This window comes from Pogoniulus pusillus, chromosome Z (assembly GCF_015220805.1).
Source record: "Pogoniulus pusillus isolate bPogPus1 chromosome Z, bPogPus1.pri, whole genome shotgun sequence".
In the NCBI taxonomy this organism is placed as follows: Eukaryota; Metazoa; Chordata; class Aves; order Piciformes; family Lybiidae; genus Pogoniulus; species Pogoniulus pusillus.
In genome coordinates, this window is record NC_087309.1 from 49,691,039 (window position 1) to 49,717,274 (window position 26,236).

General features: G+C 41.0%; 1 protein-coding gene across 1 annotated transcript in view; it reads right to left on the reverse strand.

Moving 5' to 3' along the window:
• Window positions 1-26,236, reverse strand: part of SCAMP1 (secretory carrier membrane protein 1) — a 58,022-nt gene that overhangs the window by 13,686 nt on the left and 18,100 nt on the right. Inside the window, exons 3-5 of the mRNA XM_064176838.1 lie at window positions 7,253-7,351; window positions 6,868-6,979; window positions 2,887-3,015 (exon numbers count right to left, since the gene is read on the reverse strand). Of these exons, the coding sequence (XP_064032908.1) occupies window positions 2,887-3,015; window positions 6,868-6,979; window positions 7,253-7,351 (340 nt within the window). The remainder of the gene's footprint in view (window positions 1-2,886; window positions 3,016-6,867; window positions 6,980-7,252; window positions 7,352-26,236) is intronic.

Here is a 26,236-nt window from a genome sequence, read left to right on the forward strand (position 1 = left end):
CCCCACTTTGCTCCAAGTTACCCTAGAGATAGTCACAGAGGGTGATGAGGTCTCTCCCCTCAGCCTCCTCTTCTGAGGACTAAACAACTCCAGTTCCCTCAGCTGTTATTCATAAGACTTGTGTTCAAGGCCCTTCAACAGCTTTGCTGGTCTTCTTCGGACACACTCTCGCACCTCAATGTCCTTCTTGTAGTGAGGGCCCCAAAAGTGACTACAGTACTCAAGGTGTGGCGTCACCACTGCTGAGCACAGTAGCAAAATCACACCTCTAGATGAGCTGACCGCATTATTCTTGATACAGGCCAGGATGCTGCTGGCCTTCTTGGCCACTTGAGTACACTGCTGACTCATATTCATCTGGCTGTCAATCAAGACATAGATACATGCACGACCAACGGGACTCTTAAACAGATGACACTTTAGTTTTTTATTTTCCTACTGCAATCTACTGTTTCAGGCCTTGCTCTATGAATATCTTTACAAGTCTCGTTCACAGAAAAGGAAAACATTCACAACCTATATAAAGTAAGAAACTCAAATGCCACAAAAGCCTTCCATGAGACTGAGCAGCTCTTTGTGCTGCAGCTTTAAATAAGAAATATTCTTTTGTACATGCCGTCAGCCTGTGGGGAAGGTAAGCTGAAAAACACATGCTTTTGAGCCAAAAAAATTTCAGTGATAGGTGCAGGTGAAGAGGCCTGGGACATTTCACTATGATGTAAAAAGTAGTACTTAGTGATAGAGAACCAGGAAAACTGTCATTCTATCAGCAATTCACTCAAACAGCAACGGCCTCAAACCACAGATAGGGCAGAATAGAAAAGCACCACTGGCATCTGACTGAAGCCATTTCTAATTGATCGCTGTAGCCCACAAAAATGTGGGAGCACTCAGTCAGGGAAAAAAAAAAAGGCTTTCCCCAGGAGAAACAGTTTTAAAAATACTTAAAATGTGCAAAGATAACATCACATCAAAAAGGAAAACCCTCTGGCTTCTAATGCAAATAGAGAAAATATGGATGAATTCATGGAATGCAGACGCAGACTCACTCATTTTCTCTTGTGAAAAATGAGCATGTAGATCTGAAAAATGTAAACTATTTTCCTTAGATACATAAAGATCAAGGATAAGGATATAAGAATGGCTACTACCCACGGAAACAGAGAAAACTGTAAGTTTTTTTTTCTAGGACTGCTAAAAAAGAAGAGGAAAATTAACCTAAGCTACAGAGTGCTGAGCATACAGTACTAGATTTATTCAAATGTGTTTATGTTCATACAGTCCATAGGGATTTGTATGAACTCCTAGGGAGTTCTGGAAGAGGAAATAAAATGCAGGGTTGAGCAGCAAGCAGAAGCAGGCTCATTTGCTATGGAAATACTTCCCTCCACTGAGGACATAGCCACTCTAATAAGCCATGCAGATATGATCCTGGGAAAGTCACAAGGATAGACTCAACAGTCAGCCCTAAGGCATGTAATTCTCTACTCAACCTCTTTTTTTGTTTGCTTTACAGGTGAAATGTCTTTCCTATACCCTTTTCCTCCTTTCCCAAGAAATCCCTAAGACAGACTAATAGAACTAAAGGAGAAGAGTAAAGGATTCAGTTAAAATTTCCGCCTACTTAAATGAAAATCTGTCATAAGCACAATTCCTATAGATTTGAAATACCTCCTTTATTTATTGGCATAAGAACAAAAAATATGTGACTGTCCAACTTTCATCTTCACTTAGTGTTTGAAATAAACTGCATTTCTACAACTCAGTTTTGCAAATGTAGCTATGCTAATTTTTTTGAGTAATTGATCTCAGATTACATATAAATTGTAAATCTCTGTCAGATTTAAGACAATGATTAGTCACAAATTGTGCTTTGGGTTGAGATGCTTGTTTGTGAAGATTCATGACCCAGAATGTGATGATACTGTGATACTGTGAAATGACTACAGAAAGCTGTGGATTATGATGAAGTGGAACTCACTTCATTCAGTGCAGACTCTCCTCTTCACATGTTTCCATTATGTGATTCAATCACACTAACAAGACGATCAGGTAAAGGTTAATGGAGTTTTGCTAACTAAATCTGAGGCCGTAAACAAGACACAGAGAACTTCTGAAATTCACATTCCTTTAGCAAGCTAAAAATATATTAAAGGCATCACATCATCTAAATCTCTGGAATTTCATCAGAGAAAATATTAGGCTCTCACCACACTGGACAAGGCAGCAAAAACAAATGTTGAGGTATTTGTACATTCAGTTCATCCAGCATTTCTCCAGTCAAAACACAGCACCTGAATGAGGGTGAAATTAACCCCACAAAGGTGATGCAGAACATCCTTGGTGTCTGAAGGGTAGTTTTAACATGGACTGATTCTTGCGATAATTTATTGTACACTTTTTCTAAATAGACAAAAAAGTTGCTAAATCTCTACTATAGACTAAAAAGTATATTAAACTACACAAAACTATGTGTATTAAAACAAATAAATATTATAGCTCTAAATCTCACAAGTCTTTTAAAACTAATTGTTAATTATATTCTCAATATAGAAGTTGATTGTAAAAAAGAGTACAATTATTTCTAGGTTAATAAATGGTCAAAGCTCATTTCACAACGACAGAGATAATTAATGTGGAAAGCTGCAATATGCTGAAACCAAACTGCCTTATGACAATCCCCCTCCTTTTTTTTTTCTAAGGAATTGTCTATGAAACCTTTCAGCACTTCTAAAACTGATACTAACAAAAAAAATTCACTTCAACATATGGCTTTTGGATTTTAAATTATTTCTCACTACAGATGGTACAAACACCAAAACAGCAGGTATATGCAGTCAAGTTTAAATAGGCACTTTGTTTGTTAAAAAAAAGAAAAGTACTTACACATCCACAAATAGTACATAATCTTTACTGTCTTCTGGAATTCTACAGGAATATCTACAGAAAAGTCCTGGTAGAAACAAGGACCTACTGGAAAATTCTCAGGAAGAGGTGGCCAGTTATTTTTTCTACCTGCAAAACAGAAATAAAATTTAAAAGAAAAAAAAAAGAGCCTTATAATGCAGCTCTACAATGCAGACAGGCATCTGTACATGTTTCACAAGCATGTAGATAATTTAGGGTACCAAACCCCAACAGTTTTATCAGAAATCCTCACACAACACTGAAAAAAAGCTTCAGGAACAAAACACAATGAAGTGCAGAAAGATTAAGGAAACTATGATATTTTATCTATGTAAGAGACTAAGCAGGCATATGAGAGTTCCTACAACATAATTTGAAAAGAGAATTCTTCACAAAACCACACAGATATGGGCAGAAAACAATTTGCCATAATTCCTTGACTTTTACACATTCCTCTAAAGTCCCACCATAATTGCAAACTTTGTTGTGTACCAAGACTGCAGACTGATAAGCAAACTATATTTGCAGAATGCTGGTATTTTTCATACCAGGCTGCCTCTAACATTGAGCTAGTTCCAGATGTGAGTCTACAGTCAAATCTTTACTTAAAAGCCCATAAATCTCAAAGACAGCTACTAAAATACTCTGAACTACTTTTTTGTTGTTGTTGTAAGATGATGCCTTACAGCATCACATTTCGACGGAAGTTCCTGACACAGTTGGTGAGGATGCCATCTAGGGAAGGCACTGTCCTGGGCCTGTGTTTGTGGACAGAGAAGGACCTGTGGGTGTGTGCTGGTTTGAGGTTAATTTTAACTGAGAGAAATTAAATCCTGAGCTGTGAGAAGAAATAAGAAAACAAACACGTGCCCTGTACCACCCATTCTTCTGCTGAGAAACACAACTAGTCAAAATATAGATAAGACACTCACTTCTCACACACACTGCTCAGCTCTCACTTTGGGCTGTGCCTTCTTTCTGGCAGTCTGGTCTCTGGCTGATTCTGTCTTTAACTATCTTATCCACCTAACTGCTTTTACCTCTAACCTCCTTGCTGTCTTCTTTTGACATCTCACCTCAGATCTCCAGATTCATCAAGTGAGATATACATGGGTTAATCTGGTTATTTCTGAAGAGAGGGTAAGAGGGAGGGGGAAGGGATTTGGTTTGGGAGCCCTCCTGGGCACTCTTGATTGCTTCTGGGAGGGGTACTGTGTTTCTGCGTTACTTTTAATTTGTATATAATGTTATATTTTTGTATACATATATTTGTATAGAACTGTATTTATGCTTGTATGTTGTGATAAGCTGTAAATACAGCTTCACTCTTTAGTTTCAAGCCATTTGAGTCTAGCCTGGGTGATTTTCTTCGGGGGGCGGGGAGGGGGGCAGGTAACTCCCAAACCATTACAGGGTGATGTAATGACTCGGGACCACCTTGGACACAGTACTCATGAAATGATAGAGTTTTTTGTGGGAGATGTAAAGAGGGTGGTCAGAAGGCTGGCCTGCTCAAATAGAGATATTTGGTTGCAGCTTAAGGAGGACAGTCTATGGTTACTGGAAGAAGGGGCCAGGCCACTCAGGGAAACTACAAGGTTGTCATGACACTGTGCAGGGAGAAAATGAGGAGGGCAAAACCCCAGGGGGTAATTACTTTGGTTTCAGATCTTAAAGAGAACATGAAATCCTTCTACAAATGTATAAGTAATGAAAGAAGGACTAAGGAGAATTTCTGTCCTTTGTTGTATGCAGAGGCAAACTTACTGGTTAAAGACGAAGAAAAGGTTGAGTTGATCAATGCTGTCTTTCACTCAGTATTTAGTAGAAGCATCACCTGTTTGATGAATACCCAGCCCACAAAGCTGGAAAATGGGGATTAGGATGAGAAGGAAGCCCCCATAATGCAAGAGAAGGTGTTTAGTGACCTGCTGTGCCACTTAGACATCCACAGGTCTATGGGGCTGGGTGACATACACCCAAGGGTACCTACAAGGTAGGTTTATACCTGGACAGTATCTGTAAGATGGGCCAGGAGGACCTGGGGAACTACAGACCTGACAGCCTGACCTTGATGCCAGGGAAGGTCATGCAGCAAATCAGCTTAAGTGCCATTATGTGGCATGTGCAGCGCAACTTGATCAGGTCCAATCAACACAGATTCATGAAGGGCAGGTCCTGCTTGAAAAACCTTATCTCTTTCTACAAGATTACATGCTTATTGGATGACTCTGCTCTGGTGAGACATCACCTGGAGTACTGCATCTGGCTCTGGAGCGCTCAATACAGGAAGACTCTGTATCATCTGTCTAGTTCTGCATCACCTGTCATCATGGACCTGATGGAGAAGGTATAGGGGAGGGCTAAGAAAATTATCAGGAGGGTGGAGGAGCATCTCTGCTACAAAGACAGGCTGAGCAAACTGGGGTTGTTCATCCTGGAAAAGAGGAGGCTCTGGAGAAACCTAACAGTGATGTTCCAATACCTGAACGGGACCTACAAGAAAGATAGAGAGAGACTGTCTACAAAGGCCTGTAATAACAGGTTGAGGAGCAATGGCTTCAAACTAGATAAGAGAAGACTTAGATTGGATGTTAGGAACAGGTTCTATGTCATGAGGAACACTGGAATGTGCTGCCCAGGGAGATGGCTGGGGCCCTATCTCTGGAGATAACTCAGAGCGAGGCTTGGCAGGGCCCTGGGCAATCTGATCTAGTCAAGCATGCCGCTGCTTAATTGCAGAGGAGACTGGGACTAGATGACCTTCAGCCCCCTTCCAGCCCAGACCATTCTATAATTCTATTCAACCTTCTCATTTGTGAAACTGACATACAAAACTAGCAGTATTTTCACAGCACATTTATATTTTGTGGCAGAATGTGACACTGATCTTGAGAACTGGTTCCAAAGTGGTGTGTGACAACATAATGAAAGATACAATAACTCTTTCTTTTGTTTGCAGAGAGTATTACTTCTATAACATGGCAAAAGAAAATGTTTTGAAACAGCTACATAAGTTGACAGAACAGCATTTGTATGTCACTTATTTCTTCACAAAATGCATCACTTATACTCAATAGCATTACTTTGTATCATGGTTTAAAGTGGGACAGATTGCTCTTTTACCTCTTCCAAAAGGGGCAAAAGAAAACTGCTCATACACAGGATTTGAGACTTGGAAAGTTTAAATGGAAAGACAATTCATATACAACAGTGCTACACTGGTATAGTGCAAAGCATATAAAATACAAAGAAAGTCACAGACTGGGCTTAACACAGAAGCTCATTAAACCAAAGCTTCACACAAACCTCCCTTTACACTAGGCAAACAAAACCCAGGCTTCCATGCTCCACTGCTTATCTAAGCCTCTCTGCACTCTATACCACTCCATTTGTGAGGCAACTCAAAATTCAGCTAGGCAACTCCAAGCCCCAATGAAGCTGCTCCAGACCTAATTTCCAGCATCACCCAGGTCGACCAGGCCTCTCACTCCTCTGCAGGAGTTAAGAGCCTGGGCATCCTTCCTGGGAGGAAAGAGTGACTTTGACTTTTTAGCCAAATTTATAAGGATGGAGAACTTATGGGTATAAAATGCAAATATTACACTTTCCATTATACCTCCTGGACACTCTAGCTCCTGGAGGTCTGTGGTTTTCTTAAAGATACATAGCCTCGAACTGCCATACTTAGATATTAACCTAGAACAAAAATAGCTGACACCAGAGTGACAGTTAATAGAGGCTATTTTTAACAATTCTACAATGAAAATCTGTGCAAGACAGAACAGATTTTATTCACTGTATGCATTGTTCCAAGGGAGATAAACTTTATTTTCCTAAAGAGAATCTCAATCTTCCTCTTTGATCCATTTCACAATGTCACTTTAAAACTTAATAAAAAAATCTAAGAAAAAGTGAAATGTCTGTAATTTAAAGAAGTTTGCTTTTTTTCATGCATACCCCCCTGCTGGTTGAGACTCTGCATTTCCCTTTCTCTGCGGTCTAGTTCAGCTGCTTTTCTTTCCAGTTCTTCTTGACGCTTTAGCAGTTCTGCCTGGGCCAAGGCATGCTCCTGAACAAAACAAGCATTGCAAGATAGTTATAAAAAGCACAAAACAGAAACAAATACCCCAAGTCTGTTTTCTATAGTTAAGCATCTCCAGCTATGGATCAAGACTGACCTAGAATTGCACAAATTCATGCATTAATTGATTATTTAAAGGCAGCATTAATTTTAATAAATTATTAGGAAAAAGTACCTTTTTATATAAAAGATGTTATTGCTGAAGTGTGTTTAAATAATTGTAACTAAAAGGAACCTACTGCCTGAAAGTTACAGACAAACCTTTGCAATCTGTGTGTAAGCAGGCGCCTCTTCTGTTGGTTTCATTATTGCTGGCTGGGTACTGGGGACATTCAGCATTTTCACATTTCCTGGAGGAGGCTAAGAAAACAAGAGACAATTGGGGAGGGGGAAATTTTCCATTTTAATAAACTTATTTTCATTAATTCTACAAGAACCTATCCAGTTGCTTTAAGAGAATTGTTACTGATGAATTGAAATCTGATATGCTGCCTGCAATATTTATAACCTTCAGGAAAAACAGGTTAACTATATTCTGTGGAACATTGTTCTACTTATTTGGTTTTACACCGTGCTACCTGCAACAAACACACATGCAATTTTAGGGGTCAGTAGAAGGTAAATACAATTTTAATTTTATTCAAACACGAATATAAATATGAAAAGTTACTGTTCAAGAGAACTGCAGGATTTAACAGTCATCTATTAATATTTTCACAGAATCACAGAACTAAGCAGGCTGGAAAAGACCTTCGAGATCAAGTCCAAACTATCACCTAACACCTTCTAATTAACTAAACCATGGCACTAAGTGCCTCATCCAGTCACCTTTTAAACACTTCCAGGGATGGTGACTCCACCACCTCTCCAGGCAGCCTACTGCAATGGGCAATAACTTTTACTGTGAAGAATTTCTTCCTCAAGTCCAGCCTAAACCTGCCATGGCACACATTGAGACTGCATCCTCTTCTGTCACTGGTTGCTTGGGAGAAGAGACTAACACCCATTCGGCTACAACCTCCCTCCAGGTAGTTGTAGAGAGCAACAAGGTCTCATCTGAGCCTCCTCTTCTCCAGATTAAACAATACAATGCCATTTATTAGTAAATTCCAGAGATTTCTCCTTCAAAAGGCTTGTTATCACCTGGCTTAGTAGAGAAGCAATGTGCTATTATCTATTGCTTAACTATTCCATCACTACCTACCATAGTATCTAGTTTCAACTAGCAGTGGCAACCAATACACTTCCTCAGTGCCTACTGAAGAATCCAGGTTACAAGAAATGTGTTGCTACTCAGGCTTCTCCCTGTTTTTTTGTTTTTAATCCTCTCCTCTTTATTGCCATTTCTCATCTGTCCTGACTTTCTCCACATGTCTTTGTTATATTAAATGTTAACAGCCAGTAGCTATCAAACCAAGGGAAAAAACTACTGGCTAGATTGAAGTTACCACTGAACTTTATCAATACAGATAATTTTACAAGAAGATAGACATGAACCAAAAGTGTGCACCTGCAGCCCAGAAAGCAAACTGCATCTTGGACTGTATCAAGATAAGCATAGTCAGCAGGTTGAGGGAGGTGATTCTCCATTCTACACTGCTCTGGTGAAACATCACCTGGAGTACAGTATCTAGCTTTGGGGACGTCAACACAAGTAGGAGATGGACCTGATAGAGAGATTCTAGAGGAGAGACACAAGAATGATCTAAGTTGGAGCACAGTCTGAGAGAGCTAGGGATTGTTCAGCCTGGAAAAGAGAATGCTTCACAGAGACCTTATAGTGGCCTTCCAGTACCTGAAGAGGCCGACAAGAAACCTGGGAAAGGACTATATACAAGGGCATGTAGCCCTACAACAAGAGGCAATGGTTTTAAACTAGAGAAGGGTATATTAAGATTGGGCATTAGGAAGAATTTCTTTACTATGGGGATAGTGGAACAATGGAACTGTTTGGCCAGTTTCGCCAGGGAGGTGTTGGAGGTCCCAACCCTGGTGACATTCAAGGTCAGGTTTCATGGGGCTCTGAGCAACCTGATTTAGTTGGCAATGTCTCTATTTACTGCAGGGGAGTTTGCCAAGATGACACTCAGTGGGCCCTTCCAACCCAGTGTGTTCTAGGATTATGGCACTACTTCAATGTTATTTTATTCTTAAATAGACTTGGGGGGCAAACTATAACTGCTCCTCTGTATAGAGCTTGCAAGATAAAAGACTTCCCTGTTCTGTCATCTTTTAAGATGAAGAACTACTTGTTCCCAATAAAACTGAAACCAAGAACAAAAATATGGTGATAAGCACCTTAAAACAATGCAAGAATCAACTAAATACCATTAATTTGGCCAATTATTACTTAGCCCAGATTACCTGCATCTTTTCCAAATAACATTTGAAATGCATAAACACAATAATATGCGGAGAAGAGACCACTCTGCCTGAGCAACCTCTATTTCCATGTGTGATATTGCAGCCTATTTCATCAACAAATGATTGCAGCATTTCAAAAATTACCTTTCCACCTTATGAATCAGCTCCTAACAGAATAATGAGAATCATCCTATGATTCTATGATTGCTATCATTTCAGCTCTGACACGGAATGACTGGATGGCAAGTGCTGGAGAAGATCTCTGGAAATCAGATTCCTACCTCCCTGCCAGAGCCAGTTCACCAAGATCAGGTTGCACAGGGTCACATCTAGGTGGGTTTTGAAAGACCCTCTAGAAGCAGATCCCACTGCCTCTTCGGACAACCTGTTCCAGCACTCCATCACACTCACAGTAAAGAAGTTTCCCCTCACATTTAGATGGAACTTACTGTGCTCTAGTTTGTGCTCATTGCCCCTTGTCTCATCATTGAGCACCACTGAAAAGAGCCCAGCCCAGTCCTCTTGACCTCCACCCTTTAGCAATTCATCAGCATTAGAACATTCCTTTTCGTCTTTTCCAAGCTAAAATGGCCCAGGTCTCTCAGCCTCTCCTCACAAGAGTGATGCTCCAGTCCCTTCATCAATTTTGTGGCCATCTGTTGGACTCTCTCCAGTAGTTCTCTGCCCTTCTTTAGCTGGGGAGCCCAGAATTGGACACAATACTCCAGCTGTAGCCTTATGTCCTGGAAAAACAAGCCCCAGACATGCCCTAAACCAGACAACAGGCTGGGTTTCTGAGTCTAGTGGCCCAGACTTGTCTGGACATGTCCTAGGTCTAGGAAAACCAGGTACACATGTTGCACATGGGTCTGACCTTGTGGCACACAGAGAGACAGTATGTACATCTGGCCATGTTTGGGCAAACTTGATTCCACAGGTGAAAGTATTGAGTTTCTCAACTTTCTTCTGTTATTGGTCATTATTGCCCAGGGAAAGTTACATTAATACTGGCCAAAACAGTAAGCCTTGCCTTGCCTTGTACTGTCCACAGAAACAAGAAGGGCCACTGTCAAGGCTGCAGCTAAAAAAGCCTCTCATAGCAAGTAACTGTACATCTGCTATACAAAAAGCTGCAGGGGCAAGAGGTGCTCCGGACCAGTAAGCCTTGCTGTGTGCACCAGCAGCCATCTCAAGCACCAGAGAGAACCCCAAGCTGCAGCCTGCCAGCCACTCACATCACCTGCTTGCCTGTATGTGCTCAAGGGACATGTCCCTCATGAAGCAGCACAGTCATGAGTAAACCTGGCAAATCTAACCTTACCAAGTCTCTCTTAAAGGTTCTAGGTGTCCAGCTATAACTGCTTTTTAGGAGAAAGGTTTCTCTCCAGTCCACTAGTGGGCAAGTGCCATAATTACTGCCATGAATCTCTTTCCAGCTTAAATTGATGTTTGCATGTCTGGGTTTTGCTTAATTGTTTCAACTGCCTATTCCCTGTGTATATAACTGCAACTGTGCAGTTTCTGGTGAGATTTAATATTAATAATTTTCATATTTTTTATGATTTTTCACCTGGTTATTAATAATCATAATTCATATCTCAGCACCTCACCAGCACAAAGTAGAGGGGGAAAGAGAACTTCTGTCCTCCTGGCCACACTCTTTTGAATTCCAGAATATCAATGGTCCTCTTTGCCACGAGGGCACACTGCTAGTTCATGTTGAACTTATCCACCAAGGTCCTTCTCCACAGACCTGCTTTCTAGCAGGTCAGCCCCTAACCTGTAGCGGTACATGGAGTTACCACTTCTCTGGTGAGAGACTCAACACTTGTTTTTGAACATCAAGAGGCTCCCCTTCACCCAGTCCTGCCTAGGTCTCATTGTATGCCAATACAGCCTTCTACTGTGTCAGCCACTCCTCCCCCCATGTTTCACCACCAGCAAACTTGCTGAAGAGTACTGTCCATCTCTTCATCCAGGTCACTGATGAAGAACTTGAACATGACTGGACCCAGTACTCAGTCGGAGGGGAAACTACTAGTTGCAGGCCTTCAAGTGGGACTCTGCATCACTGATCACAACTCTCTGAGCTCTGCCATTCAGGCAGTTCTCAGTCCACTAACTGTCTACTCATCTAACCTGCACTTCCTAAGGTTGTGTATAAGATCGTCATGGGAGAAAGTGTCAAAACCTTGCTGAAGTTGAGGTAGACAGACAACACTGACTGCTTTCCCCTCATGTATCTACCCAGCTGGCCATGCCATCAAAGAAGTCTATGAGATTGGTGAACAATGATTTCCCCTTTGTAAATCCATGCTGACTACTCCTGATAACCTTCTTTTCCTCAGCATGCTTAGAGATGATCCCTAGAATGAGCTGCGCCATCACCTTTCCATGTACAGAGATATGAAGTTTCCCGGGTCATGCTTCTTGATGTTTTTAAAGACTGAAGAGACATTGGGTTTTCTACAGTCCTCAGGCACCTCTCCATGACTTTTCAAAAATGAAGGACAGTGGCTTAGCAGTTGTATCTACCAGATCCCTCAGCATTCATGGGTGCATTCCAACAGGGCCCATGGGTTTGCCAGTGTCCAACCTCCTTACATTTCCAAATGTAAGTTACAAAATCTTCATCAGAGTAACAGAAAGACACTGAACAAATACTCTCATGCATTATGCATTGTAGCCCAGCATAATGCTACAAAGCCAGAAAGAGAAGTCTGATTATTGTAGCTCTAAGGTTGTAGCAACAGTAGCTTTTAAAGTACATCTAATAAGCAGCTGTCTGTTCAGAGTCTCCAGTTGACTGTTCACCATCTCCAGCAAGGACTCCAATAGCTCTCCTGTTATACCATAAAAAGTAATAGTAATATTACCTCTAGTAGCATAAAAAGGTAGCTTGCCAGACTAGAAAATATTTGAACAACAAATTGAAAATATTTATATTTGCAAGATGCTTTGTTCAAACAGCCTGCAGTGCTACTTATCACTGGAACATGCACATACGCTTAGGAATAAAGCAACCAACCACTGAAGAGCTACATAAGCCAAGATGAAGCCACAGCATACATGACACTAATATAAGGTATTAACTACATACAAGATACATCTACTTTGGATTTCTACATCATTTAGCTTCTGCTGTAAGTGAGCTGGTCATCTCTACAGTGTTAGACTTGCTGCCTACTATGACAATTGAGTAAAATACCTGCTGCCTAGGTAAGAGCCTGTGCTCCCTAGAAAAAAATGAGACATGAGACTATATCAGTGATTTCTAGCAGAGGCTTTGCAGCCTAAAATCCTAAGGAGGACAAGAAAGGCTGAGGGTAAAAGGCCGTTACATGATGTTACATAGGTTTCCACTTCCACAGCTGACTGTGAGACTTGGAGACTCTCACCCTCTGCAAAACTGAGGCCAGTCCAGCACACCCTGAGACCCTCTGAGGGCTCTCCATTCCAGCCCAGTGAAGACAGTTAATGCCTTCCTGTTTCCAGAGCTAGCAGCAAAGTTGAGTGTGTATCCCAGGGATGCACACAAATACACACACCCCAAGGACAGCAGAATGGCCAAGTGGACAAGCCGCCATAGGTGCAGTAAGTACTGCTTTTAACAGCATCTCCACATAACACTATCAGAACTACAGAGAACACAAGTACACAAAGACATATCCCATTCTTCCTCTCCAGATGATCAGCACTGAAGTTTGTTACTGAAAGTGTGTATCTCACTCCAGATTTACTAGCACACCAACAGTGGCAGAGCCCACAGATATAAGCAGTGTGCCTACAGCATGTTGGATGTATCTGCCTGAATCAGGAGCTTTCTTATCTGGTACATGGTACATGGCTTTCCAGTTAGTTCAGCTTGAAATTCAATAGAACATTTATGCAGTCAACACACTCATGTCACAAGCTATCTCCACATTCACAGCTCCTTCAAACAGCATAGGATCTCAGCTTGACACATATCCATGCTTAGATCCCAGACCCCTTTATTCACTTTCAGCTCAGATTTTGAGTCTTCATATAAAGTGAGGTATTCCTCCTATTTGACATCTAGTCCACCTTTAAGTTTGCTAGTGAATTACACATGTAAACACAGAACAAAAAATATGCGGATGCCTCCATCTCCTGACACCCAGATGCTCAGTTTTGACACCACAGATATAGGCACCACTAGTACTTGGCGTCTGACCATGTTGCAGGCACCTCAGTCTCCCACCCTAGTCCCTCCAGTTGCTGGGACCTAGACTTTGCCACACCCAGAGGTAAGGCAGAGTGTGAAATGTCCCAGGAAGATACTTAAGAAATGATTAAACAGTAACTACTGTGATTAGGAACACTATTGTATAAGTGTGTTGACTGGTAACTTCTTAAAGGTGCAACCAGCCCCTTTTAATCTATCCTCTTCTCTAGTCTCCTCCTTGCTCCTTCCTAGCCTCCCAGGGGTCCAATTTTTTTGATTATTCCCCTAAATATTCCTTAATAAACTCTGCATAGCCATATTGAGTCCCCTCAACTATCCATAATATTCATGCTTATCTTGTTTCTTCTTTGTTATCAGTTTAAACATCCACGTCGATCCCAAAGCCCATAAATCAGTGGCTGAAGAGTTTTGATCTTCCTTGTTGTCTTTGTTTTTATTTATTTATCAGGCTTGTGTTTATTCCTTTCCATTTAACTCATTACTCCCTCTAAAGTGAAAAAAAAAAAGTGTAACTTAATGGAACAGATGCTCTTACATTCTACCTCTCCTTAGGGTAGTCAGTATGACTGACTTGACTATCTGAACTATCACAGAGGTTTGCAACTGAAAGGCTGCCACGACTTTTACAAGGCTGGTAAATGATTAAGAATCATGCATACCTTTGGATATTTTGAAATAATATGACTGAGATTATGATCTTCCTTCAGGCCTCAGCCCCTCTAAAACCATAAAGCAGTACCACTGTAGTAACATGAAGGAGGACTCTCAGGTTTATTTCACACACTGCAGTGCAAGGAAACAGCTTCCCTGTGCCTCGTGTTACTAGATTTGTGTGCCATAGTCCTTTACTTTACACAGGAACGATGCAGCATTGAAGACAACTTCCATGTCTGTTTAAAGGTTAAAGCCCCTATCTTGTCTGCTAAAAAAAATCCCAAAATACCCTGAATAAACAGAAAAAAAAGTGAATAAACAAAGAACCAAACCAATGGGTAACTATGATTAGTAGACTTTTTCACAACCCACATGCCCCTACTTGCCCAGTAAAGAACTTGCACCTTCTGTTCTCTTAATTTCTCAAATCCTTTTAAGAGCTTTTTCCAAAATCAGTGTGACAGCTGCCACTTTTCTTCCTCTGATGTGAAGCCAGCTGAGGTAAATTCCAGTTCATATAGTTTCGCTTAGTTTTTTTTACACTCAGTGATTACTGTACTGGTTTAACACAGTTTGCTCTAGCAACCAAGCCCTTCTCCTCCACCCCTCCACCCTCTGAGACTGGCAGCAAAAACGAGAGAAACACACAAAACACCCTGTGGGCTGATAAGGAGAGTATAATGGTACAGTATAATGTACAATTACCTTAGCCTACTTTGCAGAAAAGCCAAAGCAGAAGACAGTGAAAAAACTACACCAGACCCAAGCCCACAAGACAGCAAAGAGGAAAACACCAACATGCCCATCCCAGACAATGGAAGAAGCCCCCAGCAACAGGAAGCATCCCATGTTACACTCTGAAATACAACCTTAACCATCCTTTGCTTTGGCCAGCCCTTTCCTTCAGAAACTGGAAGTGTCACAGGTTACTGATCAGCCAGCTGTTCCATTGTAAAGCTGGCATGACACTAGGATGGTACTGAATACCCATCTCAGCAAATTCAACTAGACAAACTCATGACACTACTTACTTCTCTCACACTATCACCTCTCTAAAGCCTATTCTATTGCAAATTCAAGTGTAAGACACTTTCCTGGTAAATAATTCCTTTAGCTTTTTCCCACATTAATATCTTCTATTGGTACTCTTACCCTTAAAGATGGCAGAAGATTCTGGCTTCCAGGAAAGAAAGTTTCCCAATTTGTTTCTACAAGTTTCTCCTCAGAGCTTTGAGTTTCCCTACAAACTTAGTTTGGCAGAGTTTAAGCTCTTAAATTTTCTTTTAAAACTGCCTCCACTTTTCTAAAAGCTGTCTTCCCCCAGCAGCACATTTCACAAAGCAACAAAATGCCAGGATGATTAGTAGTCTTACTGTGCATCTAAGACAGCCATTTATGAGCTAAAGTAAGCACATCTACACCGATCCTGAATGTTACTGTGTATTTAGTATCACTTATGATTTATTTATTATTACTTGATGGAATCAGTGCATGATAGTAGAAAAAGTAGAGAAAAGCTTGTAAGAGAGTTGAAGGCAGTAAAAAGAGATAAGCAAAAAATCATGTGTGTACTTAAAACATCTCATGTTAATTTTTGTGGGGTACTGCTCCAGGTTTTCTGCCAGGTTGATACACCTGTTAAGAATATAACCTCAGCAAAAGTTGAATTCCAGCCATTGTATTCAGAGGATACAGCCAGTTGCTGAGACATAGTAGTACAATCTCCCAGATCCATCTCTACAGTCCTGCTCTCCAGCATCTTGTATCTCAGTTTGTATGTATAATTGGGATTACACTGCACCACTTAGTCTTGTAAAATTTCAATCAGTTGGTGACTGCCCAGCTTTCTACCCTATCCAGACCTCCTTGTAAGGCCTCTCTACCCTCCAGGGAGTTCACAACTCCTTCTAGTTTAGTATCATCATCAAATTCACTCAACTCCTGCATCCAGATAATTTATAAAACATTAAAGAGCACTGGCCCTAAAATTGGGTCTTGAGGAACTCCACTGACAACTAGCTGCCAGCCCAATATAACTCCATTTACTACACATCTTTAAGCCTGACCTGTCAGCCAGGTGCTCACTCAGCTCATTCTAGGCTTGTCAAGCTGCATGCTGGACATTCTGTGAAAGACAGTTAACAAAAGCTTTCCTAAAATCCAGAACAACCACAACTTCTGGCTTCCAGTGATCAACTAGATAGTGACCTTGTCACAAAATGAAATTAAATTACTTAAGCAGGAAATCATATGTTTCCTTGCTGCCTTCCAAGACAACCACCAGAAGGCAAATTACCTCAAGGGTGTGTCCAACTATGGTAAATCCTCTTGCCTACCTCCACAGAAGTCTGCATGTCCAGTTACCTCTTTGAAATGCTTGTGCACTTAAGAGTCAGGGAACTACTGGAGAGAATTCACTGAAGTATCTGAGAGGGATGAAGTAACTGACCAATGTTACCTCTGAGTCTCCTTTGCTGTTAGCAAATTTAAAAAGCCCTTTTTATCATCCTTCAAATTCTCATCCAGCTTGAACTCTTGTGGAACTCCGGCCACACAATTTTTCCTCCCTACAGTGGTAAACAACATCTGCGTAGCACTCCTGTGTTTCCTTCCCTTGTTTCCAACATCCATACTCTTCCCTCTTTCACCTAAGTTCTCAAATATCCCTGCTCAGCCAAGCTGGCCTTCTGGCTTGCTTACGTGACTTCCAACACTTCAAAATTGCCTGTTCCTGTGCTCTTAATAGATGACTCTTATAAAGTAACCAGCATGTAACCATTCTAAACTCAGCCTACACTAAGTTTTGCTATCAAACTGAAGTACTCACTTTGTATCTCTAATGAATGCTGAGAATGAAAAAAAACCCACATAAATACAACCCCCCCCAAAAAACCCACCCCACAGTTAAGAAAACATAAAACTAGCCGAAGTATCCAGCTGCCATGGAAAACCACTAACCTACCAAAAAAACAAACTTACAAAACATAGCTGTACAGACTGAGATTCTCCCAGAAGCAAGAAGTATTTCACTGAAATCAGAAAATCTTCAAGCTCTAACACTGTGCAGCCTACCTGGAGAACTGCACAAACTTAGATAAAGCACAGGTGTCACACAAGATTATGTACCATTAGCTGACATAGATAGTAACAAAGGGTATGGACACAGGAAAAAAATAACAACAATAATAATAATGTTTTTGTGGTAATTTTATAGGAAACCACTTAACATCTATACTAATATTCAGCAATATTCCAATATTCAGCAATCAATGAAAAAAAAATGGAAGTTTAATAAAAATCCATACATGGCAAGCAAACAAGATTTTGAGAGGTCAGAGGTTACGCACACTAAGCCTTAACACAAACAAAGTACTCAAAGTGAGCACTGCTTTATCCATGCAATTAAAACATAATCAAAGTCAAAGAAATAATAATTTACTGGTTTGGTAGAAAAACAATAAGGCAGGCAGTTCTTTATACAACTATTTAAAAGGTAATACAAGGCATCATTCTAACTGCTAATGCTTCACAGCAATTTCCAAATACAGAGTAAGGACAGGTTTGCCTTAAGCCACATTTGAAGTTAGCTCAACTAAAAATTAGCTAACTTCATTTTCAAAAAGCTGCAAAACAATCCTAGCAAAGTATTTGCTGGGATGTTAGCTAGCATATAGTAGCCTACTACATTCTGAAATTGGTATGTACATGCAAAACGGTCTGAAATTCCTAAGTGCTACTGTACAACATGCATGAACACAAAAGTTGGAGGCATTCTGAAAAGCAGTAGCTCAGATTTAGGTCTTTTGAACATTGGCAAAGAACATCTATTTAACCAGATAAAAACTGCATATAGTAAGTGCAAACCTTACTGAGGAAAGACTATTAAGCAGAGATCAGATTAGAGCTAGTTAGACCAACTGATTTGCTCTTTAGAAACAAAAGCAAACATCCATTTTCTAAGCTGCAATGATTTTAGTACAAAGGGCTAGCCTACCAGCTTCCCCCAACAAAAAAAGTGAGGGGAAGAATAATGCACAAAACTCAGGGCTGAGATAAAGAGCTGAGAGTTTAATATACTATGAGATATAATAACCATAATGCATAATTACTTTAGCTTAGTTTATTTGCAGAAGCAGCACAGAGGTAAATACAGGGGGAAAAAAAAACAACCAAACAAATAAAACCCAGCATAAAACAGAAAGGCAAAACCAGCAGCTACCCAACTCCCCCTGTTCCACCAACATGCCTGCCGAAAAGAGCTAACATCCAAGAACCCAGCACACAGAAGCAGTAACTGGATGCCTCCCATGCTGCAATTTGAACTTCATGCCCCACAATACTTTGCTCCAGTTAGCACTTTCATTTTTGAAGCTGACATGACTACAGCATGGTATGAGTAACAGCAGCAGGTACAACTGAATCCATGACATAAGGTCATCTCAAATGTGTTGTCACCACAAAAGTAGCAAGTGGGAGAGAGACACTTCGTCATCACTAACTACAAAAATCCTGAAGATGTCAAAACTAGTTAATTGCCAGAAGAAGTTTTGAGAAGTAATGGACATTTCATAAAGACTTTGAGATCCCTTACTATTAAGTGGGCAAATCAGGAATTTGCATGTGTTAGTGCACTTTTGTCTATGTTATTTTGATTTTTATCGACATAGGATTTCTTGGAATAAAAGTTGATGAGGCATCTTTGAGGGAAATCAGAGAATCTGGCACTTGCCAGGTAACTCTAACCTTGACAAAGACTTTACACAGTTCATACTAGAATATTCAAAAAACTACTCTGTCTTCCTTTGTCTCCAATGGTTTTTCATGTGGCTTTGGGCCAGCAGAAATCAAGCCTCTTCCTCTTCCTTCCTCAAATTTAACAGTCCAACCCGTCCTTCTGAAACCTGGAAGGCTTTACCCCAGATTAGACTTAATGAAAGTCTGAAAACAAGGCTTGATGCATGTTTCTTACTTGAGCAGAATGTCACAGTCATCCTGTAAAAACTCTTTTATTTCCTAGTTTAATAGTTACTGCAAAATCTGAATTACTCACAGATCAGGATAAACCTCTAGAATTCTACCATCATTAATATATAATTTAGGAAGTAAAATCAATGCAAAATACACATTTTGACTCCTTTATGAATCAGCATACCTATAAGGTTGTTGGGAAAAGATGATGCAGCTTTTATTACACAGCATGTTACTTGCTGGAACACAAGATATTGAGGGGGGAGGGGTGGGAAAATCACTGTAAAAACTGCCAAACATTTGAAAAGTTTGTCCAGCAAGGTCATGGGATCTTAATTGTACATATTCAAAACTCCACAGGTCAAGATGCTGACCAATGAGCATTAGTGACCATCTTTGATTAGAGGGTACTGGAGAAAAGGTGACCTCCAGAGATCCCTTGTAGCCTGTGACTTGGCACTTACGTTTGTCATACCTGTCTCTTTCATTGGTTGTCTAAGTGCTATTGGTGGCTTAGGGATTTGAGTACATGAGAGAGACACAACTGATTTACAGTGTGTATACAACTGTCAAGACATTGACAGTAAAATAGTCAGCAATTCTGTATTAAGGTTATAACTCAACACTAATTACTCAGACTTGCATTATGAGGACTGCACTAACCTCCAGATATCACAGGATTATATCATATCATGATACACCACTTAGATTTGAACAGGGGAATTCACAGGATCACAGGATGTTAGGGCTTGGAAGGGATCCAAAGAGATCATTGAGTCCAACCCCCCCGGCCAGAGCAGAACCATACAATCTAACTCACGTCACAAAGGAATGCATGCAAACTGGCCTTCAAAGTCTCCAGAGAAGGAGACTCCACGATCCCCCTGGGGAACCCATTCCAGTGCTCTGTGACCCACACAGTAAAGAAGTTCCCCCTTGGTTGAGGTGGAAGTTTCTGTTCTGCAGGTCACATCCACTGCTCCTTGTTCCACCACAGGGAGCAAGTGAGAAGAGCCTGTTCCTTCCCTCCTGACACCCAGTCCTCAGATATATATAAACATTTATTAAATCTCCTCTCAGTCTTCTCTTCTCCATGTTATAAATATGCCAATTTACTATTAATGAGCCATCCACACCAGCATGCAAAAATTATCGAGGTTTCATTTTGGGTGAAAATAGGCTAACAGCGCTGGATGCGAGGGGAGTCTGTGCCCACCAACTCACACACCCCCAAGTGGTTACACTTCACCTTTTATATGACTGAGCTATACATAAACAATGAGCTCCATGTATGCACGTTACAACTGGATTACAATTCTTGGAACTATGTAAATCAGTTCTTGGAAGAGGCGGAGCATTTGTGAGCCTGCGTAGTGTAACTCCTGGGGTCTTTTTTAGTTGTCCATGGGAGGAAGGTTGAGTCTTCCTCCCCTGTCCCTTGAGCGATCTCTCGGTGCTGCACATGCTCCCTTGGTTGTTTACATTCTCCTGACTAGCAGCAGAAACTGATTGGATGAGGTACATCCCGCCATCTGTTTCCCCATATGATACACCAATCATACTCACTCTCACAATCCCCCCCCCTTTTCCAAATCTTTTGATTCGTGTTTATCTTTCTTTTTTTTTTTTCTAAAATTAGTCTAGCTCATTTGTCAGGTTTGGAGTGCAGTACCTTTACTTGGATACTATCCTTATCTTCCTTCTAAATAGTAAAATTTAGAGGTTCAATAGTTTTCCTTATTACACCACTTAAGAAGGGAAGCAGACAAGGGATGAACATCAACAGTAACATGAACATTATTAATCCCAAAAATGATCCTCTAAGTCCCCTAAAATTCCACCAGTTATCCTATCCTGATGTGCTCAGGTTTGTTGCTATCCCACTTTTGCCTATGAGCCTCCCACTCTGGCGATTGGTCCTCACCTCAATTCACCATTTTAAGAGACCTCTTTTGGGTCCTAACAAGCTATTTTCCCACTTTCGCTACAACAAGCATATTCAGTCTGATTAATATAGCTTCCACCTACCCAACTAGGGAAGCTTGACATAATCAACTTGGATTCTCTCAAAACGTCAACAGGCCAGGTTCCTTCTCCCTTGAGGGGCTTGCTGCATTGCCTTTTTATTAACCTTTTGACAAATTAAGCATCCTGCAGTAATCTGCTTGCCCAATTAAAAAATGCCTATGTACCCATATTGTTTTAAGAATTGATCACACAATGCCCAAGTTCCCCAATGGGTTTGCTCATGTAATCATTGCAGAATTTGTCTGGCCAATCCTTTCAGTAGCATTTCTCGCTTATCCTCTAACATCCATTGTTCACCCTTCAGCTTTGCTCCTATTTTAGACATATTTTCTAACTTATATTTGGAAAAGCTTAACTTGGGGTCCTCCTAAGTGGTCAATTTGAAAATCTGAACTTAATTATTTTCTCGTGCAGCTGCCTTTGCAGCCTGATCAGCCAAATTATTACCATGTACATGCACAGATATTCCCTTTTGATGTCCTTTTACATGGACCACAGCTATCTCACTGGGTCCTTTTAGAGCCTCCAATACGCTGGTAATTAATTCCTCATGCACAAGCCCTTTCCCCTGTGTGTTCATAAATCCCCTTTCTTTTCAAATTTTGCCAAAGGTGTGTACTACCTCTAAGCATATTTGGAATCTGTAAACACCATTCCTGCCTTTCCCTGCAATATAAGCAAACCTTTATACAATGCAAATAGTTAGGAAGCTTGTGCCAGCCAAGGTGAACTCAACTTCCTGGGCTCTATGACCTTTAGAGAGTCCCCATCTACTATAGCATAACCTGAATGCCTTTTCCTTTCTTCTATGCTAGATGAACTATCAACAAATAGCTTCCTTCCCATTTCTAATTCTGTTTCTTCCAGGTCCTCTCTTATCTTTGTCTGCATTGTGATTGAATCTATACAGTCATGTTCCAGATGAGATCCCTCCTCTGGATATCCGTAAAAAGCTAGGCAGGATTTAAATTACTGGTTATTCCTAATTCTAATTCTCTGCTATTTAATAATGTGGCCTCATATTTCAAGATTCTAGCATCGGTTAGCCACTTTTCAATTTTCTGGTTCAATATACCTCTCACATTATGGGGAGTATACACCTTCAATACTCCTCCAAATGTTATTTTTCTAGCTCACTCAACCAAAAGGGCAGTAGCTGCCACTGCCTGTAAACAAACAGCCCATTCCCTACTCACTGGATCCAGTAGCTTAGACAGGTAAGCTACCAGTTTCTTTCTATGCCCCCATTCCTGGGCCTACACTCCATAAGCAACTTGATCTTTAATATTTACAAACAAAAAGAATGGTCTTTCAAAATCTGGTAGGCTCAAAATAGGAGCCTCCCTTACTGATTCTTGTATCTTTTGAAACTTCTCTTCATCTTCTTTAGTCCATTTAACTACATTCTGAATAAGTTTTTCATACAGGAATTTAACCTTTTGGGTACATTCTGAAATCCATAACCTACAATATCCTAATAATCCTAGTAATTGTGTAATCTCCTTCTTATTTTTTAGGGCAGGTAGTGATAAGATCCCCATCACCCTTTCCGAGTCTAGCCTTTTACTTCCCTGGACTAGCCAATGCCCTAAATATTTAACCTCTTACTCTGCAAACTGAACCTTTTCTTTAGACACTTTCAATCCTTTCTGCCCCCAAAAGTTTAACAGTTGAACGGTAGCCATTTTGACCTGTTCTTGGTTTTCTCCTGCAATAAGCAAATCATCAACATACTGGATTAATTTCATACCCCTAGGAACTTCAAATTCTAAAAGGAGGGCTTCTAAAGCCTCCCCAGACAAGTTGGGAGATTCCATGAACCCCTGTGGTAACACTGTCCACTTGAGTTGTTGCTTTCTCCCTGTCTCTGGATCTTCCCATTCAAATGAAAAGAGATCCCTGCTTTCCTCAGCCAGTGGGTAGGATCAAAACGCAAAAGATCTACTACACTATACCACCCCAAGTTACAGGATACATGGCTTAGCAAGGTATAACGATTGGAGACCACTGGGAACCTCATGACTGTTCTTTTATTTACCTCCCTAAGGTCTTCAACTAACCTGTATGTCCCATTTGATTTCTTTACTAGTAGGACTGATGCATTATGAGGAGATATACTAGGCTCCAGATTCCTTGTTGGATTAGATTATTAATTACAGATCTTAGTCCTTTTCTACCATTCAGGGAGACAAGGTACTGTTGAACTCGAATGGGACGACTTGGATTATTAATTTCTACTTTTATAGGAGCTATTTGGATTCATGCTGAATTTCTCTTCCCAGCCCAAACTTGTGGGTCTATTTTCTGCTCAACTTCTAGTGTCAAATTCAAAATTTTTACTTTCATCAGCCCATCAGTGAGCATTACTCCTATATTCAATTGAACCTGTAAATCTCTTCCTAATAAATTGTACTCCACCCCCGGGACTAAAAGCAGGTCATTCACTACTATTTTGGTTTCAGATTCAACCCTTACCTGGGGAACTATCGAGACTTTACACCCCTCCCCCTTAGCTCCAACTACTTAAGCAGCATCCCTTCCTGCTCTACATCCCTTGAGGAGACAGGTTATACAAGATTTTTCTGCCCCAGTATCAACTAAAAAAATCAAACATTTCCCCTTGGGGACCTAATTTTATCAAGGGCTCCACTGATGTTTCTGTCCCCAAATAATACAGCTCCCTATTGCTCTGCTTCTTTAAACACTTCTAAATCTTTCCTCCTCTTCAAACAAATCCCACTTCATGTGTCTTTTCTTTCCACAGTAACAACATTCAATTTCTTTGGACCAGCAGGGTCCACCTTCCATAGGTTTCTTCACCCATTCTTTTCTTCCTTCCACACCTCCAGTCTCAACCTTTCTCTCCCCCGACCTTCAGGCACTGCTGCCACAAATACCTCGAAACAACTCCTGTAACCCTCTTTCAGACCAATCTTCTAACTTGTCTAATTTCCTTCTAGTATCAGCCCATGACTTAGTGACAAACTGCGCTCTCACCTCTCTTGCTGCTGTACTAGGATCTATTCCGGAGGACAACTGGATATTTCTTTTCAACCTTTCCAACCACTCGGTTGGCGATTCATCCCTACTTTGATGTTCGTTAAATGCCTTATTGATATTCTGCCCCTTGGGTACTGCTTCTTTTATTCCCCGGATCGTTAGAGTCCTTAAGTGCGACATTTGTTGTCGGTCAATAGGGTTATTCTGATTCCCTGCTGGAGCAGTTAAAGGTAACTTTTGATCCCCAGGAGGTCCTGCCTGGTTTTCACTTTCCCAGATTCTCATTCCTGCTATTGGAATCATTTGCCTCTCTTCAGAGGTAAACAGAATAGTCATAATTAAATGCAGTTCTTCCCAGGTCTAAATGTTCGGTCCCAGGAACTCATCCAGCCTCGCAGCTACCCCGAGAGGATCATCTAACAGCCTTGCCATCTCCTTTTAAAGCTCCTTACTTCCCCCGAACTAAAGGGTGCGTTCACATATCCTATACAAATCCCTGGTTACTCCCTAAGGGAACCTCTCTCAAAGGGTAGACTTCAGAGTGGGATATCCCGTTTCTCTCTTCCCTCTCCGCTACTATTCTCGTCTCCTTGTAGGATCTGGGTTTTTCTGTTCTTATTCACAGGTTTCTTTCTAAGCCTACTGCTTACTGAGCTGGTTGTGACTTGCACAGGGGAGGGTACTTCCTCTTTTTCTTTCAACTTAGCCGTGCGAATGAGGGAATGAGAGTTAACGGGGGCTGAGGGTACGAAGTAAGGGTATGGGAGGGTACGGAGGGAGTAGAGAGGGAAGGGGTAAATGCTGTAGGGGATCCCATGCCACCCCTTTCTCATTCTTTTTCCTCTCTCTCCTCTTTAGCCTGTAACTTAAATACTTCGACTGCCACGGGCCAGACAGAACCCTTCCAAAAATTACCATAGTCACTTTCTTCCTGATCAAAAGCCTTTTTACTGTTGACATAGATATTTAACGCCTGGCAGATCCACCCTCCAAATGAACCATATGGTGGCCAATGTACATTATCTAGACTGATTTTTTCTTTAGTTCATTTTATCATACAAAATCCTATCATTTTTTCCCTTACTCTTATCTCTAGTATATTCTACCTCCCTCCAATTTCTTAACATTATCCCCAGTGGACTGTCATAGGTGTGAGAAATATATGTTTGATCCGATCAATTCGTGGCAACAGGACAGAGTCATGGAAGAAGGGGGATACTGAAAAAAACTGCATTCCTGCTTGCACCACCATCGCAAAGGTATGCAATAGGCTTAGGATAAGAGTAATAAGATTGGCGAAGGAGGGAGGCATGTGGAAGAGATATTCTTTTGCATATTTGAATGGAAATGCATTCCTCCTGGTGCCACCTTTCTGCATGAGCAAACAGAAGAACAAGGACTTTGAAGTTCATGAGGAAGAACACTTAAGAGAAGACCCTTACTTCATCAAAGACTACCAGAGGGACCACCGGATAAAAAAGACATGTGTGGAAGAGACATCTCACATTCCTAAAAACTGATAAAGAAAACTTATTAATGACTATGTAATAGAATAGGGTATAAAAAGAGAAAACTAAAGGCAAATGGTGTGCGTTAGGGTAGAGCAGAGTCTCCCCTCGTACCCAGGCCTGTACATTGCTTGATTCCTGCAACTCTATTAAAGCCTTAACTTGCATGAATGCCAGTTTATGCCTGTTATTTATGACAAAGGGAATCTCCAGTATTAATTCCTGGCTCTCGCTTTTCCTAGGATCCGCTCACAAACTGCGGCCCTGTCCCATTGCTCCTGAGGTCTCGCCTACTAACTGCTTCCGCCACCGACCCAGTGAGGTCCCAACTTTTGCTTTGTCCCCTTACCTGTCTGGTCCCTCACGGTGAAACAGAATGGAGGTTTAAATGGACCCGTGCTTGCTTCGCAACTAGGTTGCATCTCAAGCACACCTCATTCGACCAACTTCCCCCCACCCGACCAGGCAGTACTCACCAGTCCTGCGTTCCTGCCTAGGTCTTCGTGCACAAGAATT